The sequence below is a fragment of the Pezoporus occidentalis genome, unplaced genomic scaffold (genome assembly GCF_034315485.1).
Source record: "Pezoporus occidentalis ecotype Australia unplaced genomic scaffold, CSIRO_AGI_Poc_V1 ctg35, whole genome shotgun sequence".
Taxonomy (NCBI): Eukaryota; Metazoa; Chordata; class Aves; order Psittaciformes; family Psittacidae; genus Pezoporus; species Pezoporus occidentalis.
This window is the reverse complement of record NW_026915483.1, coordinates 9,182,943-9,197,303: the sequence shown is the minus strand read 5'-3', so window position 1 is coordinate 9,197,303 and position 14,361 is coordinate 9,182,943. Positions and strand designations below refer to the sequence as shown.

Genomic DNA, 14,361 nt, shown 5'->3' with positions numbered 1-14,361 from the left:
TTTAAGCCAAAGAAAACCCCCAGCACTCCCCAGGAAAGCATTGAAGACTTACTTAGTTTTACACCCAGATCCCAACACACCATCCCTCACATGCCACTATCCTGGGCTGCTGAAAAGACCAGAAATCTATAAATATCAAAACTCAAGACCAGGCAGCTTCCTACTGCCTTGTGCCAGGACAGGGAGAGCTCTAAGGAGCAGGTCAGCCTGCATCAAGACACCCCATAGCCCCCATGGGTTGCATGAAGCATAGTTTACAGTAAAAGCTCCCCTTTTATCAATTAAAACCAGAATCTTAACTCAGGGAAAAAGCAGTCAGCAGCTGAGTCTGTATGTAACACAGAGCTGCCAATGCTGCACAGATATTGATTCTGCAGTAAAAGGAAAGCGTTTGGTCATTGATGCCTTGCAATATGGAAAGTAAATGCCAAGAAGCCATCAAAAATAAAGCCTCCTACTCAATTGGCTACTAGCTGCTGTCTTAAAAGCAGATTAAAACGTAATCTTGCAAGAGGTCTGCCCCAAACTGAATTAGCACTTGCAGGACAGCGGGGTCTGCACAGTTAACTTCTGCTGGCCTGGTACTGAGGGGAAGGGAGGCTCCACTCAAGGCATTTTTCCTATTGTAGTGTGAAGAGCTACGGGGCAGCCAGTTGGCACTCTGCCATTCCGCTTTAAAGACCAGCATCCATCTGCATTAGATTTGTTTCTGACTTGGTCAGCATTTGAAATCTGAATTTTACAAACCATAGAGAAGTGATTAACTGTTTACTGTGCATGGGCCAGGTCAGTTGGGTCTTTAAATGCAGAAACATCTGCATGGCACCAAACAGCTCACCACATCTGCAAGAACTTCAAAGTCAGCTTTCACCTCAGCTACTTTCAGCCCCATAGAATCATTGCAGGGTAAGATTTCTGCCTGAAGATTCACAGCAGCAACAGATGAATTATTTAATGAGTCAGGGCCTCTTCCCTATTTCTTAGTGTGCATGTTAACATTGCTGCATAGTATGTTACACATCAACACTCGGTATACTATGCCTCTGTGCAATGGCAGGATTGATATTCAGGAGTTTTTCCAGGGGAGGAAGAAGCACATGGGAGAAGGTGCTGCTTGGGAATAGCTGGTTAGAGAGCTACAGGATGCTGTAGAAGTGATCTGGTGCACAGATGGCTTTCACAGAAGTGAGAAATCCTAATAGGAACTACAGAAGCAGGAAAACAGAATTCCTGACAGCTCCTCCCAGGCCTCACACAGGCACTGCCCTACAAAATAAGGATACTGCTGGTATTATCCAACAACTGGAAAGAAAAACAACCAAAGCTTCAATGCTGTACAACACAACTTCAGGACAGCAAATGCTGCACAGTCTGCACTGGCTTGGTGCAGCTGCAGCAAGAGCACTAGCAGAGCATTAGCACAGTAGGATCTTAATGGAAGAAATTCTTAATCCACTACAAACGTGCCAAGACTAATGAACACTTCTACCAGCACTGTGAGAAAGCACCATGCCAGCACATGCATGTGAAGCGCCTCGTTCCACTCTAGCACCAGACTCTCCACTGCCAGTACAAAACACCTGTGCTGAAAGCGAGAGAGAGAAGCAAAGTCTTAAGCCTTTCTTGTAAGTACAGCTGGAGTGCTCAGTGGCAGGGTCCAATATCTGCCCAGAAACACGGTAGGATTTCACTCACTGATCAACAGAATGCTTAAGGTTATAATTGCTGATGTCATAAAACATCCACAGAATACCTCAGGGAAAGCAGGATGAGGAAAAGTTGTTTCTTCTGCTGCTACCATGTATTACTATGGTGAAATGCTTTACTCTAGGGCCTTACTGCAGGTAACAATGAAAATCTAAAATGCTCTTCCTCAAAATTAACTACTGCACATCAGGTATTTTATGATCTGCTCTTTTCACTTTCCCCAAGGACCCTAACTACTTCATAGCTTCTCCAGGCACGGCTTAATGAAAACACACTCTGGACTTCCTTCTATTATTGGACCCTCCAAGACAACGATATTAAAAACAATCCCAAGTTTCCAACGTGCCTTCAGAAGGAAGCCACTGGAGCGAGTCAGTTATGCACTAAAAGCTTTTTGGCCCAAATCTCTTTCAAGCTATCCTGAGAATAGCCGACATCCCGCATCGCTCCTGAAGGTCTGTCAAATTGATCTTCAGACCAAAATTCATCAAGGCTATCTACAAACTTCCTGGATGTTGGTTACTTGAACTAAGATATCTTCTAGCCCATTCAGGCAATATGAAGAGTTCAAAAGCTTTCATGAAGCATGTACCCTCTAAGCTGCCCCTTTGCCAGCATCCATGGGGGGGGGAGTTTGCCCCACTGGGTGGCGGAGCTGCCAGGCTCCCCAGTGCCCCTGTTAGATAGGGATCACCCCAAACATGCACCCACAAGGGGTTATGGTCAGGGTTCAGGCCCATAGAAGAAGAAAGCAGCCCAGAAACTGCAGAGTTTGGGCATCCCTCACAGTAAGGAAGTGACCCTGCCCCAGGGAGCTGGCAGCACAGCACTGCAGCCAGCTCAGAGCTGTGAAACCCAGGCTTCTGGTAAATCCCAGGCTGGGCAGCAGGCTGAACGGGAGGAGTGCCATCATTGTTCTCTCTATCCCTCATGAGCTCCTTGATTCCTCCTGGGACTTGCGGAAGGCAAACACTGGTTAAACAAACATTCCTGCTAGGCAAGCTCCTACCAAAGGGAAGGGAAGGGAAGGAGGCCGAGAGCAGCAGTACTACAATTAAACAGCCAGTGAGTCAGCTGCATGGGGGTCTCGGTCCCTCATTGAACCCCAGTGGTCTGCTCCAATTGGCACCACAGGTCACAACTGCATTTTCAATGCAGATTTCATGCCACCTGCAGTCAGCTTTTCCAAGGGGGGTGAGGGCAAGTGAGTTAAGAAGAATCAAGTCTGCCTCTTGGGCCTGAAGCTGCAATTTCACATTTGTTTCAATTCTTTATAAAAATCTGGTTGCAATTTCCAGCAGCTTTAAACTATTTAATTTGAAGAGCAAAAGCTGTCCACTAATGACAGTGTAATATATAACTGTTTTAGTACCACAATACAGTTAAAAATCAGTTAAATGCTTTCCCTCAAGAAGTGCTCTGCTGGCTAACACTTCCATACACCAAAACACACATCCATTCCTTCCCACACAGAAATATTACTTGCCTGGATGGAAGCTGGGGCTGGGGGGGGCTTGTTTTCAGATCCAGCCCTGAGCACAGGGCCATACTTCCCATCTCACTTTCTTACCCTGAGTTTTCTTCACAAAACCTGAATACAAATGTTTTCTTTTATTTGGACCAGACTATGTTTATCTGTAAGGAAACAGATCCCAGCTCAGTGCTGGATCTGGGAGAGGTTCCTCAGGAAGCAGCAACGGGCAGAGTTCATGCCCATGCTGGCAGGGGCTGTGGGCAGGATGCTCTCAGCCACAGACCTCAGCTTCACTTTCCTCCAAGCTATCACACCTTAGCACCATGAGTTTCCATGTTCCTGCTCCACAGGGAAGGAAGATCCATGAGTCTGCTGGGAATAGGGACAGGCTGCTGTTGGAGAGTCCCTGGGCACAGGGGCTCCAAGCCCAGTGCTCTGCTCAGTCAGCTTGGGCTGCTGCAGGAGGATGTTTCCTACTAAAGCGATGCTCTTCTGGGAGCAGGACATGGAGAGCCCCAAGGAACAACCACCCAACTGCCCACCACCACAAGAAGTTCAACCTCCCCTCCCTCTCCTCTGCTTGCCCAGCAGATCTGAGCTGAAATTAAAGGGAACAGCATTATAAAGCTGTTAAGCCATGAGCCGATTGCTGTCAGCACGCTGTTTTGGCTCTTTCAGTGTTCCTACAGACAGTTGTCCCGGGCTGAGGTGATACAGCATTCAACGGAAAACAAGGCTGCATTCTGGGGGGGGACTTAGGGCCATTCTGTGATTTACAGCAGCACAAGTGAGCAGTAGTTGCACTCCTGGTTAATAAGCTTGAGATGCCAGGTCTATTTTAAGTCCAAGATTTTAATAACTACCTCATCAAGCAAAGAAAAAATAATTATCTTCTATTTTAAAGACAGCCATTATTTTGCTATCGTCATTAAAGCCCACTTCTGTAACAGAGTGATTTACAAACACAGCACTGGATGTAGATGCAGCATTACTTTTTTCCACACTGATTTATTTTCTCTGCTTCTGAGGCAGACTGAAGCATGATTTCCTGAAGTGTTTGCTGAAAAGGCCTCCAGGTTAGTGAAAGTGTCCCAGCTACCTCTACCTCTGGAGTTAACTTCTTGTCCTCATCCCACATCTTGCACAGCTTTCTGTCTCCTTGGTGCTCAGGGAAAGGACCAAACCCCAGCCCTGACACCCCAAGGTGGCCTGGAAGAATCGCTCCCACATCCAGCCCAGGGCTCTGGAGCAGGCAGATGCCTGCTTGGGCTGTGCAGGTATTGTACAACTGACAGGCCAGCAGAGATGGGATCTCTCCTCAGCAATGTTTTTACTGGACATGAGCTTTATCAAAATGGTGAGCATTCTAGTTGTAAAACCCATTAAGACTTCTCCTAGAAATGTAAGCAAAGCTATAAAAACCCAAAAGCAATCCATTCCCCTCTCCCACCTACCCCAGTTATTTATGTGGTTTTCCAAAATACAAGATGTTATGTGCATTTTAGCTCTCTGAGACAAGTTGTATGTTTTACTGTTTTTCCTCCTAATAACTTTATTCCAGAGCTGTGTTATGATCTCCATTAAACAACAACTACCCACCAAACGCACCATGGATTATCTTACCAGCTTCTGGGTGAGCCCTGGTGGAGCCCATTCATACGTGATGGTGTCAAAAGTGGGGTCTTTCCGGGAGACGATGGGGTTGGTGATGATCATGCGGTTCCTTTTGTAGATGCGGATGCCATCACCTCCTTTCACCCGGGCAGTGAGCGTGGCGTACTTGGAGTCTGAGAGCAAGCGCCCGATCTTCCGATCATCCTCCAGATCCGAGCTCAGGCTGTGATCCTCCTGGCTGCACTTGCATGACTTGCAGATCTTCCTGTGGGTGACAAGCAAGAGCATGCTTTTGATGGGAGCTGGGCCATAAGAGGCATATGATCATGTGATGGTGCAGCCTCTTCCAAAGGTTGAGCACAGAGCAGGGTTATGGCATAAGACCTGTGGCATGTGGGCTCCAACAGGTCCATGTCCTCCTTGTGCTGGGGCCCCCAGAGCTGGACACAGTACTCCAGGTACAAAGATCACACTGCTGGTGATGCAGCCTGGAAAGCCAACCATAGCCTGGGTTGCAAGTACACATTGTCAGCTCATGTCCAACTTTTCCTAACAGGGATTGGCAGTGGCAGAGCAGAAAGCCACAAACCCCAACCCCAAGCAAAAGCAGCTGCAGCAGTGCTGATATAATGCTGCCTGCCACCCACCATGGGGAGCTACCACTATCTGTGCACTTTGAAAGCCCCTTCAAGCACCACTGTATCTCCCACCCTCACCAGTCCCCAACAGCTAAGCACCAGCACTACCTTCTACAAAGCTTTACATACCATTAAAAAAGTGACTGCTAAAAGGAATTGATACTTCAGTGTCTATCATTTTAATTATCATATCTTTATGATTTATAGCTAAATCTATAAGGCCACTCTCTGCTGGCCAGCTTTTCAATCAAATGCTAACAGCAAAAAGGACAAAGTAACTCTGATGCAACCCCAAGTATTTCAGCAGGATCCTGGGACAAGCAGTATTCAAACCAGCCTTTAAGTCAATTAAAAAAGTAGTGATTCCACCAAATGTGTTTTAAAGTTTGGATTTCCACACAGCTGAGGCATTGATCTCGGGAACTGAAGGCTGTAGGATACTATTGCACAGTGAAGCCTACTGAAGCTTGCCAGCAGCACACCTAAAGACCTCAGGCCCCCATGTGCTACTGTGATAGGATCTGGCTGTCCCACAGCATTCAGGAGCTCTCCAGGCTCACAGAAAAGAGTCCAGTGTTTTGCAAGACAGCCTCAGAGAGCACCAATTCTTTTTTAATTCATGACATCTGGATAGCTCCCTTCTATTTCAAAGCCCCCTTTGTTTCTCCCATTTGGGTTTGCAAGCAGATAGGGCAGGAACCTGCTGCCCCTGCCCAGAGCTCAACACCCAGTATGGTCAGCCCCCATCAGCTACCAATATTGGTGGCTATTTACTTTAATTAGTGTTTTTAAGTGGAAAACCAGAAAATAAAGTGTCAAATAACAAGACACTTCTGGCACTTCAGCCGTTTGGATGCTCAGGATGGCCATCAGCAACAGCCACCATGGTGCTGCCAAGCAGAACACAGCACTAAGCCCCCACCAAGGGCTTTCACTGTGCCAGCTCTGCACCCACAAAGCCCTCATGGACAATGGTGACAGCCAGGCACCTGGCACACCTCCTGCCAACAGACAGGATTGTCCTTTCGATCAGAATTTCTCTGTCTCCAAAACAAGCAAGGACATAATTGTTTTCACAAACTGATTTCCAAACAATCTGACAGGCTGGGAAGGCAGCATGTGGCAGGCAGAAGATCCTGTACACAGAGGATCCATGCTCCAGAACACACACTATGCAGGGCATCAAGTGGCTTGTGCAGAGCCATGTGGAGAAGCTTTGGCACCATGCTCCCTTCCCAACATCCCACTGAACAGCACCAGCCATGCAGTGCTGTACCAGGGATGGTCCCATGTCTGGTGAGACCCTTCTTAAGATGGGTCATCTCTCATCCAGCTCTCTCTGTTCCCATGCCACAGCTCACTGCCAAGACCTATGACCAATCTAGCAGAGACAGTCAACTCCCAGGGAGAGGGCAATGGTAGCAGAAGTGGAAAAGAACCCCAAACCCAGGCATGAGACCCCCAGCTTGATTTAAGCAGCACCAGTGAGGGAAGGGGGATAGAGAGCAGGGAGCATGAGCATCTCCCCAACTCAGCAGCTGTCCTAGCCAGAGACTGTGTCCTCTGCACCTCCCAACACACCTCAAGCTACCTGCAGTTCTTTGCATGCAGTCACTGGAGTCTGAACATCAAGAGGACCAAAGGGACAGTGTCAGGACAGGGGCCGTCAGGACCAGGACATTACCTCCAAGAATGTGGCTCAAAGCCCGTGCACATCCCTCTGCAGCGTAAACAAGGCACACCTCTTCCTGACTGCAGCTGGCTCACCGACATCTGGAAAAGAACAGGACACTGCAGTTGGAAATGCTTTATCCTCAAAGATTATCTGAGACTAGAATACTAATTCTGTGTTTTGTCCTTCAAATGATTTCTTCAGCCATGTCTTATGTCCTGTGAAACCTCAAACCTCACAGAGGCCATTTGAGCGCTGTCCATGCAGACCTGCTCAAGCTTATTTAGAGATGCTTGGGATGAAGGCTTTCACCTTAAGAGAAGATGGCATGTCCGGAGCAGCGTAGGGGGGACAACACATCAAACACAGCAAGCATGCACACAGCCCAGATAGCCAGCTTAATCTCATACACAGAGGCCTCAGGTCTCATTAAAATGCTATTTTTATTTACTTTATATATTTGCAAATGATTCTGTGCAAGTGAAATTTCCTCCAGTGGGACATGAAGTGCACTGCCATAACCTAATGCTGAGCTTGCTTTACTGCAGCTTGGGCCTCCTTGGTCTTTCTACAGGGGCCCATCAGAAGAACAGTTAAGGCTGCAGAAGTTTCTAATGCTGGAGAGGCTGTTGCCTGCCTGTGCAGTATTAATCTAGCCCATATGAGCTTCTGCGTTATGACAGCATATGATCTTGTAATGAAAGCCTATGTAAGCCTCCTCCAGGACCAGCTCCTCATCTTCCTCACCCAGCTCCAGCTCCTCTCCCCACTCAGCAACTCACAACCCTTGTCCATGCACACTGCCTCCCTCCCCAGCAAGGTCAGAGGCTTCCACAGCTTTAGATGGGGATGGGTAAAGGCAGTCTTTGCCAAAGCCCATATTCCAAGGGAGGGATCAATAGCAGTAAAAGAACAGAGGGTATTTTTAAAGCATGTAGTGAAGGAATGTGCTCAGCTCCTTCACTCTTCAGTGCTGTGGGTGGTTAAATCCCCTTTTTGAGGAGGCTCTGCAGGGATCCTGCACGGGTGGCTGGGCATTGCAGGCAGTGATGTAGTTGGTGACCAGCCTGAAGCTCTGCCCAGCAGCACCGGGCTTCACAGCTCCACTGGGATGCAAAGCTGTTGATGACACTGGCAGCTGCCCCTTCCTCCTGCTCCTGCCCAGATCCACCCATCCAGCTTTCAGCAGTGGCTCCTGGGCTCCTCAAAGCTCCTGCAGGGATCTGGAGCGCCCCAAGGTCTCCTCTGACATTCAAACTCATACTCCAGTTCCCAAGAGAAAAAAGTTATTTTATGGCACTTCATTAGGAAAGGCATTTAATTTTGACTTGGAAACCCCAGTGTTGCTAATAAGGACAAAGCTTTTATGAACAGAGGGGTCCGGAAAGAGCTGCGTGCTGGTTTGCCAATTTTAAGGTAAAGGAGCCTTTACATAGTCGTTTTTGCACAGAACTATCAAGCCTCTACACAAGGCTGCTCGACCTTGAGAAGCACAGCCCTAAGGGTACGAAATGGCCCATTTCAGCTCACTTAGCCCCAGGGAATGCTATTTCATTTGTGTCTCCGCTTTCACCTGCAGTTTTCACCTCTTCTCACCTGCAGTTTTTCTAGATATTTTGAAGCCAGTGAAAAGACCTCTCGCTCTGGGAATTCATAAAAACACATCTTAAAAACAGCCTTAACACTCACACACACTCCCCACCCTGCCCCAGAGAAACAGGCCATTTGATTCTTCAGCTATGTGCCAGCTCTCCAGAAGAGAGAAGTTTAAGATCCCCACAGACCACACAATCTTGCCAGTTCTGTAATCATGTGCTCAGTGCCCACTAACTGATGGGGATTTTTAACAGACTCTGATCTTAATGAGTTAGAAGCTGAGTATAGGCAAGTGACTGTGAATGGCTGTTTATTTAAGATACAAACATCTGGATTAAATAAACTCATTTGGAAAAGCTTCATTACATACAAGAGGAAAAGCAAAGAGAAAAAAGCCTTACCAGTAGCAAGCATCAGTACATGAAACCCCCATAACCAGACTGATACTTCCCAGTCTAATTAAGTGCCTGTTCAGGAGCTCACAGCCATTTGGGGTGACTACCAGCCTGTGACCTCCACATTGGTATGTATACCCAGCATTTCACACTGTTCCTTCAGTGTTAACAAGCCCCTGTCTCGGTAGTTCATTCTACTTGTCCAACCATGACTTCTGGTGCATGTCCTAGGTCCAAGTGTAATTGTGAGTAACTGATGTTTACTCAGTCTAACCCACGGAACTATCTACTGAATCAGTGCTCCCAGAACAACCTTGTGCCAGCTTTCCAGAGCAGGCTGGCACTACCCATCACCCCAATTAGCTGGAGGATCTCTGCCTCCAAGCTGTTGGATCTGTTTTAGACATCTACCCAACTCCAAACACTGCCATTCAATGGCTTGGTCATGACTGTCCATTGCCAAGGGCAGGGTGAGCATCCCAAAGCCTGCCAGCTGGCAGAGCTGGGATCAGATGGGTGGTGCCCCACATCACTGTGGGCTGAACAACAGACCCATAGACAAGTCCAACAAGTGGTTCCAAGCCAAAGGGTGGCACAGCCCCTCCAGACGGGGAAAGGGCACATAACCACTGGCTGCTGCTCTGCCTTGCCCTACAAGCTCAGGGTCCTCTGGGCAGCATCTCCTCACGGCTGCCCAAATCACAGCCACGTCTCTATTTGGAGGACAGCATTATCCCTCACTCCCTCAGAAGCGGAGGGAGGTTTGAGCCACTCATTTCCATCTCTGTGCAGGGGCCAAACCCAACAGGCACTGCTGCCTGTTTTTCAGGCTGCCTGGTCAGAAAGACTTCCTGCCCAGATATGGAGCTTCTCCTCACAGCTCCGCTCCGGCTCCTTGAATATGCATAAAAGGAGATTTCTTTAAGAAACAGACATAAGACACTGCAAAAAAAAAAAAAAAACCAAAACAACCCAAATCCAGTAAGATAATGTGAAACAAATGCTCCCTTGACTATCTTAGACTCCACCTATGCCCAAGCCCATTTGGGAACAGCAGTGTTAAACAAGGCAATACTGGAGTTTAAGAATGTGAAGACATTTGTAATGCCTTTAAAAACAGGCCTGTGTCAACAAACCACTTGGAAGAAAAGCAAATTCTGCTCACCATGACTAGATATACAACGCATTTTGAGAGCTCTGATTTGGCTTTGTGTCTTATAGCATTCTTGCTATTAAAAGCGAGAAAGCAAACCAGTGCAGAGGAAATTCTTCGGTAGTGAAATGATAGGAAATTGAGGCCATTCTACCCACAAAAACATCTCTGACCAACCTCAGGAATACACTAGTAATAGCATGGTTCACTATTACACTGGCCAAAGGCAGGGTCATCCTAGACACTGGTAAGTTCACTCAGTGGTTGGACAATAGAGCCTATTATGACAAGAGACAAGGAAAACATCCAAACATGGGACCACCTTGGTTTGCACTTTGAGGACTCCTTTGGAAAGGAGCATTGAGCTTCCAAAGCAGGTCTTGTAGCATGGACCACTGGTTAGAAGCTATGAGCGGGTCAGAATCCCAACTCCACCAGCCTGTTCCATTTGCAGCTCAGCTGAGACTCCAGAAGGTTCTTGCTGTGCATCATCACGCCCTGACCAGCCCAGCACACCTTGGCTAATGACCCCTGGCCAGAGGGCGTACTGAAGCTAGTTTGACAATAGAGTTTGGACCATCCTCAATGGCACATGGAGAAAATGCTGGGGTTTACATCCATATGACTTGAAAATCCTTCCAACAAGCGGAAGCTTCTTCTCACACTCACAACCAGTTCAGTGCCAGAGATTCAATGTACCCAAGAGGAGACTTCAGTCTAAGCTTAGGTGTTTCCCAGCAAAGACCCCTCCAGAAACAACCAGGTTAACACTACAGACAAGGAGACCAAGCTTCTAGACCGCAAATAGGCTTAACTCAGACCTGCATGTGCTCAGACACACCAGCTATCACAGGTACATACAGTGAGCATGTGCCATGGGGGCTGTTTCACTGCCTGCAGTCTGTCCCCACCAGTCAGAGGCACCCACCTTTGCTAAAGAATTTGCTACTGCAACTACATAAGGGAAATGCAGTCATGAGTCTGGTACTTGCTTGTCGGTGATGCTTACTTTTCTTTTGTTATTTGTCTGCTCCTTACGTCATCTTCCTTCAGCTATGCACAAGGCACAGCATCAAGACAGACTTGATAAGTTCATTTTGATCTCCAGCAGAAGCATGCTACACAAAACAAACTAGGGTCTTGGTTAAGTGACAAACAAGGTGGAAAGAGGAAAGTGGAGCCAGCTCTAGCTGCTAAATCAGTCACTGTAACAAAAGGATGATAACTGAAGTACGAGACGCTTATCAGATCGGGGATGCTTGGACCATACTCCCTAAGACAAACGCCCTTAAAAGCCAAGGTACCTTCTCACAGGATGGTTTTGCCATTAGCAGCACATACACCACATACCACAGCAAAGCGCAGGGCAGCCTCAGATGGAAGAAAACAGCCCTTTGGCCAGCAGCACTTTCCATCATGCTGCTGTGGATGGAGGTGTGGACCTGTCACAAGGGTCACAAACCCAGCTGACACTTTAATTTGCAGTTGCGTCCTCAGACCAAACCTGAAATAGAGCTCAGAGTTGTGGCAAGTTTGGTCAATGTGGTTTTTAATCAAGGGCTGCTGAAGACTCAAAGAACATACACCTTCCTGCAAGAGTTCATTTCATACACAGTGATGCGACATGCAGCAGGACTCCGCTTGCTCCAACTCACCATTCTCAATGCCAGCAGAGAGCACAAGTACCATTTGAGCAGATCCAGGAGTGGGATGAAGGGTAGCCCTACAAGAGCCTTATTCCTCCCTGGCACTGCAGTGTGTGTTACTCACTGCTCTCCATCCTCTGAAAGGGCTTTGGGGACCAGCCACTGCAGCCACTGCTCCAGAAGGGCTGGTAGAGAAGGGCCCTCCTGCCTCTGCGGAGGCATCTGGATCCCAAAAGCACTTATTGCACAGCACCTTATTTGGAGACTAGAAACGGTGATGGAGTCACGTCACTACCTCAGGTATGCTTTGTCCTCCTTTTTAGGGAGGGGAGAGGAAAAGCTGCTTTCCAAAAAGTTACTACAACTTCACAACAGCCATTCAGAGCAGAGGTCCTCATTTCACCTCTCCCACGTGCTCCCCAGCACCCATGTAAACCTTTCTGCACAGCCTTTGGAAGGCCATCATGCAGTCTTGGTGCTGGATAACCTACCTCAATAAATCACAGCCAGGGCAGAAGAGAGCTCAAGTGAAGCAAAAGGGGCACATGAACACTTTGGGTGGGTTCCTCCAGCTGCAACACATTTTGGAGATTAATAACTCTAACTTGGAGAAAGTCCCTTGAACAAAGTAAAAGGGAAAAGTCATACAAGATTCACATGGATGGGACCAGTTTGCTCAGAACAACTGAGGAGTTAGGGATCTGGATAGATAGCAATCAATTTGTCATCATTACTTGACTATAATAGAGCTAAGCTTACATAATAATAGGGAGCTAATTCAAACTTCCTTAAGGATTTTCAGTAACTGGAGGGTGCAAGTGTTTATATCTAACAGAAGAGGTATCACAGCAATAGGAACACTGCAAGCTCTGGAAAACTACACCACCATCAGTTAAAGCTAAGAAGCGTTATACCTGGGCTGCAGCAGAAAATATTTTGCTATTGGTCTTAACTAACTGATTTAACACATCCAAAGGTGCGTGTTTTAGTTAAAGCCAGGAATAAAACCAGACTCTGTGCATACAAAAAGCCTCTTTAGTTGCATTTTTTTTCATCTTAGGAGGCTCCCTGCAAATCTTCTACTAACTGGAACTACCATAGTTTTGAGCCCATAATGTTCTTTACGCTAGTGGGAATCTTAAATAAGGCATGTTTCTAATAGCTATACACAGTAAAGGATCATCTAAGTAATATTCACACTGAACTAACAAGAAACCCATATGAAATAGTCTCAGTCCTATTTAATTTCCTAATTCAAGCAGAAAACCAGATGCACTAGCATTAAACTTCTCAGTTACCTGATCAAGTTACCAAGACTGTTTTCCTTTCAGTGGATCCTACACTGGCAAAAGGTTCACATTAGTCCAACAAATCTGAACTCACGGGTGTTTGGTTAAATGAGGCCTAGCATTTGCATATACGTTCAAGTGCAAGGGCAGTTATCACTAGCACTCCTTAGGTTATCCATAAACCTGCATCTCAGCAACACTGAAAGCTGAGCTCTGCATTCACAAGGTACAAGTGAAGAACGTGTCAAGAGTCAATCCTCACTTAAGTATGACCTAAACAATGGTCTAAAATTGGACAAACTAAAGTACTAAATCATCAGCTCTGGAGATGATCCTAGGGAAGTGGATTTTTCTTTCCACTTTGTCAGTGTCAGCACTACAGACACTGATACAAGAGAGCAGAAGAGCCACAGCAGCAGAACTGCTGCTCCTGAAACACATCAACTTGTCCAACAGTTTTACATCTTGGGTATTACACTAGTTCTCCACTCCTGCTGATGACCAAACATCCTCCTTGACAATACTTGATGCCCAGTGAGGTTCAGGTGTGCTCAGGAGTCAACTCCCAGTACTAGCACAGAAGAAAACTGTCTAAAACATACCTTGGACCAGCAGAAGGGCAGGCAGGAGGGCTTGCCTCAAGCAGGAGACTGGGCTCTGCTAGACAAACTTTTCTGGATTTTAGAAGGGACTCCCTGACAGCACCTACAAGTGGAATAGATTTGTGGAAGTGCAAAGAACTACTCTTAAAACACACACTTGCTACTATAATTTTGACTGAGAACAGTGAAGGATTGTTTTTTTTTCCTCTCATTTTCATAGACAGAAAACATCTATTGTAATCATGACCTGATAGCAATTCATTTCCCTGCCAGATTCTGAGCAAGCAGTTATCTATCTAAATTATCACACTCACAGAAAAATATCACTAACAAAAGGCTGTCTTTCATCTCAGATTCTCCCCATAGGATGTAAGTCACCAGTGAATGAGTTGGTCTCATCCAGAGTACTGCAAGCACTTACTGATATTAAACTTTGTAGAGTGAGAAGTTTGCTGCCCTTTATTTTAGCAACATAAAGACCAGGAAAAGGCACCAGTATCTGAGAAAAGTATTTCAATGGAGCTGCCAGATCTCAACCTACAGGATGAGAGATACAACACAACCAGAGCCTCTGC

General features: G+C 46.8%; 1 protein-coding gene across 6 annotated transcripts in view; it reads right to left on the bottom strand.

The window, feature by feature from the left end:
* Positions 1–14,361, bottom strand: part of LMCD1 (LIM and cysteine rich domains 1) — a 36,225-nt gene that overhangs the window by 7,002 nt on the left and 14,862 nt on the right. For 3 of the 6 annotated variants that reach the window (XM_062630404.1, XM_062630399.1, XM_062630400.1), the window contains exons 2-3: positions 7,118–7,206; positions 4,805–5,060 (exon numbers count right to left, since the gene is read on the bottom strand). In XM_062630404.1, the coding sequence (XP_062486388.1) occupies positions 4,805–5,060; positions 7,118–7,206 (345 nt within the window). Of the gene's footprint in view, positions 1–4,804; positions 5,061–7,117; positions 7,207–11,177; positions 11,368–13,786; positions 13,890–14,361 lie in introns of all 6 variants that reach the window. The other 3 variants (XM_062630402.1, XM_062630401.1, XM_062630403.1) reach the window with 2 other exon arrangements.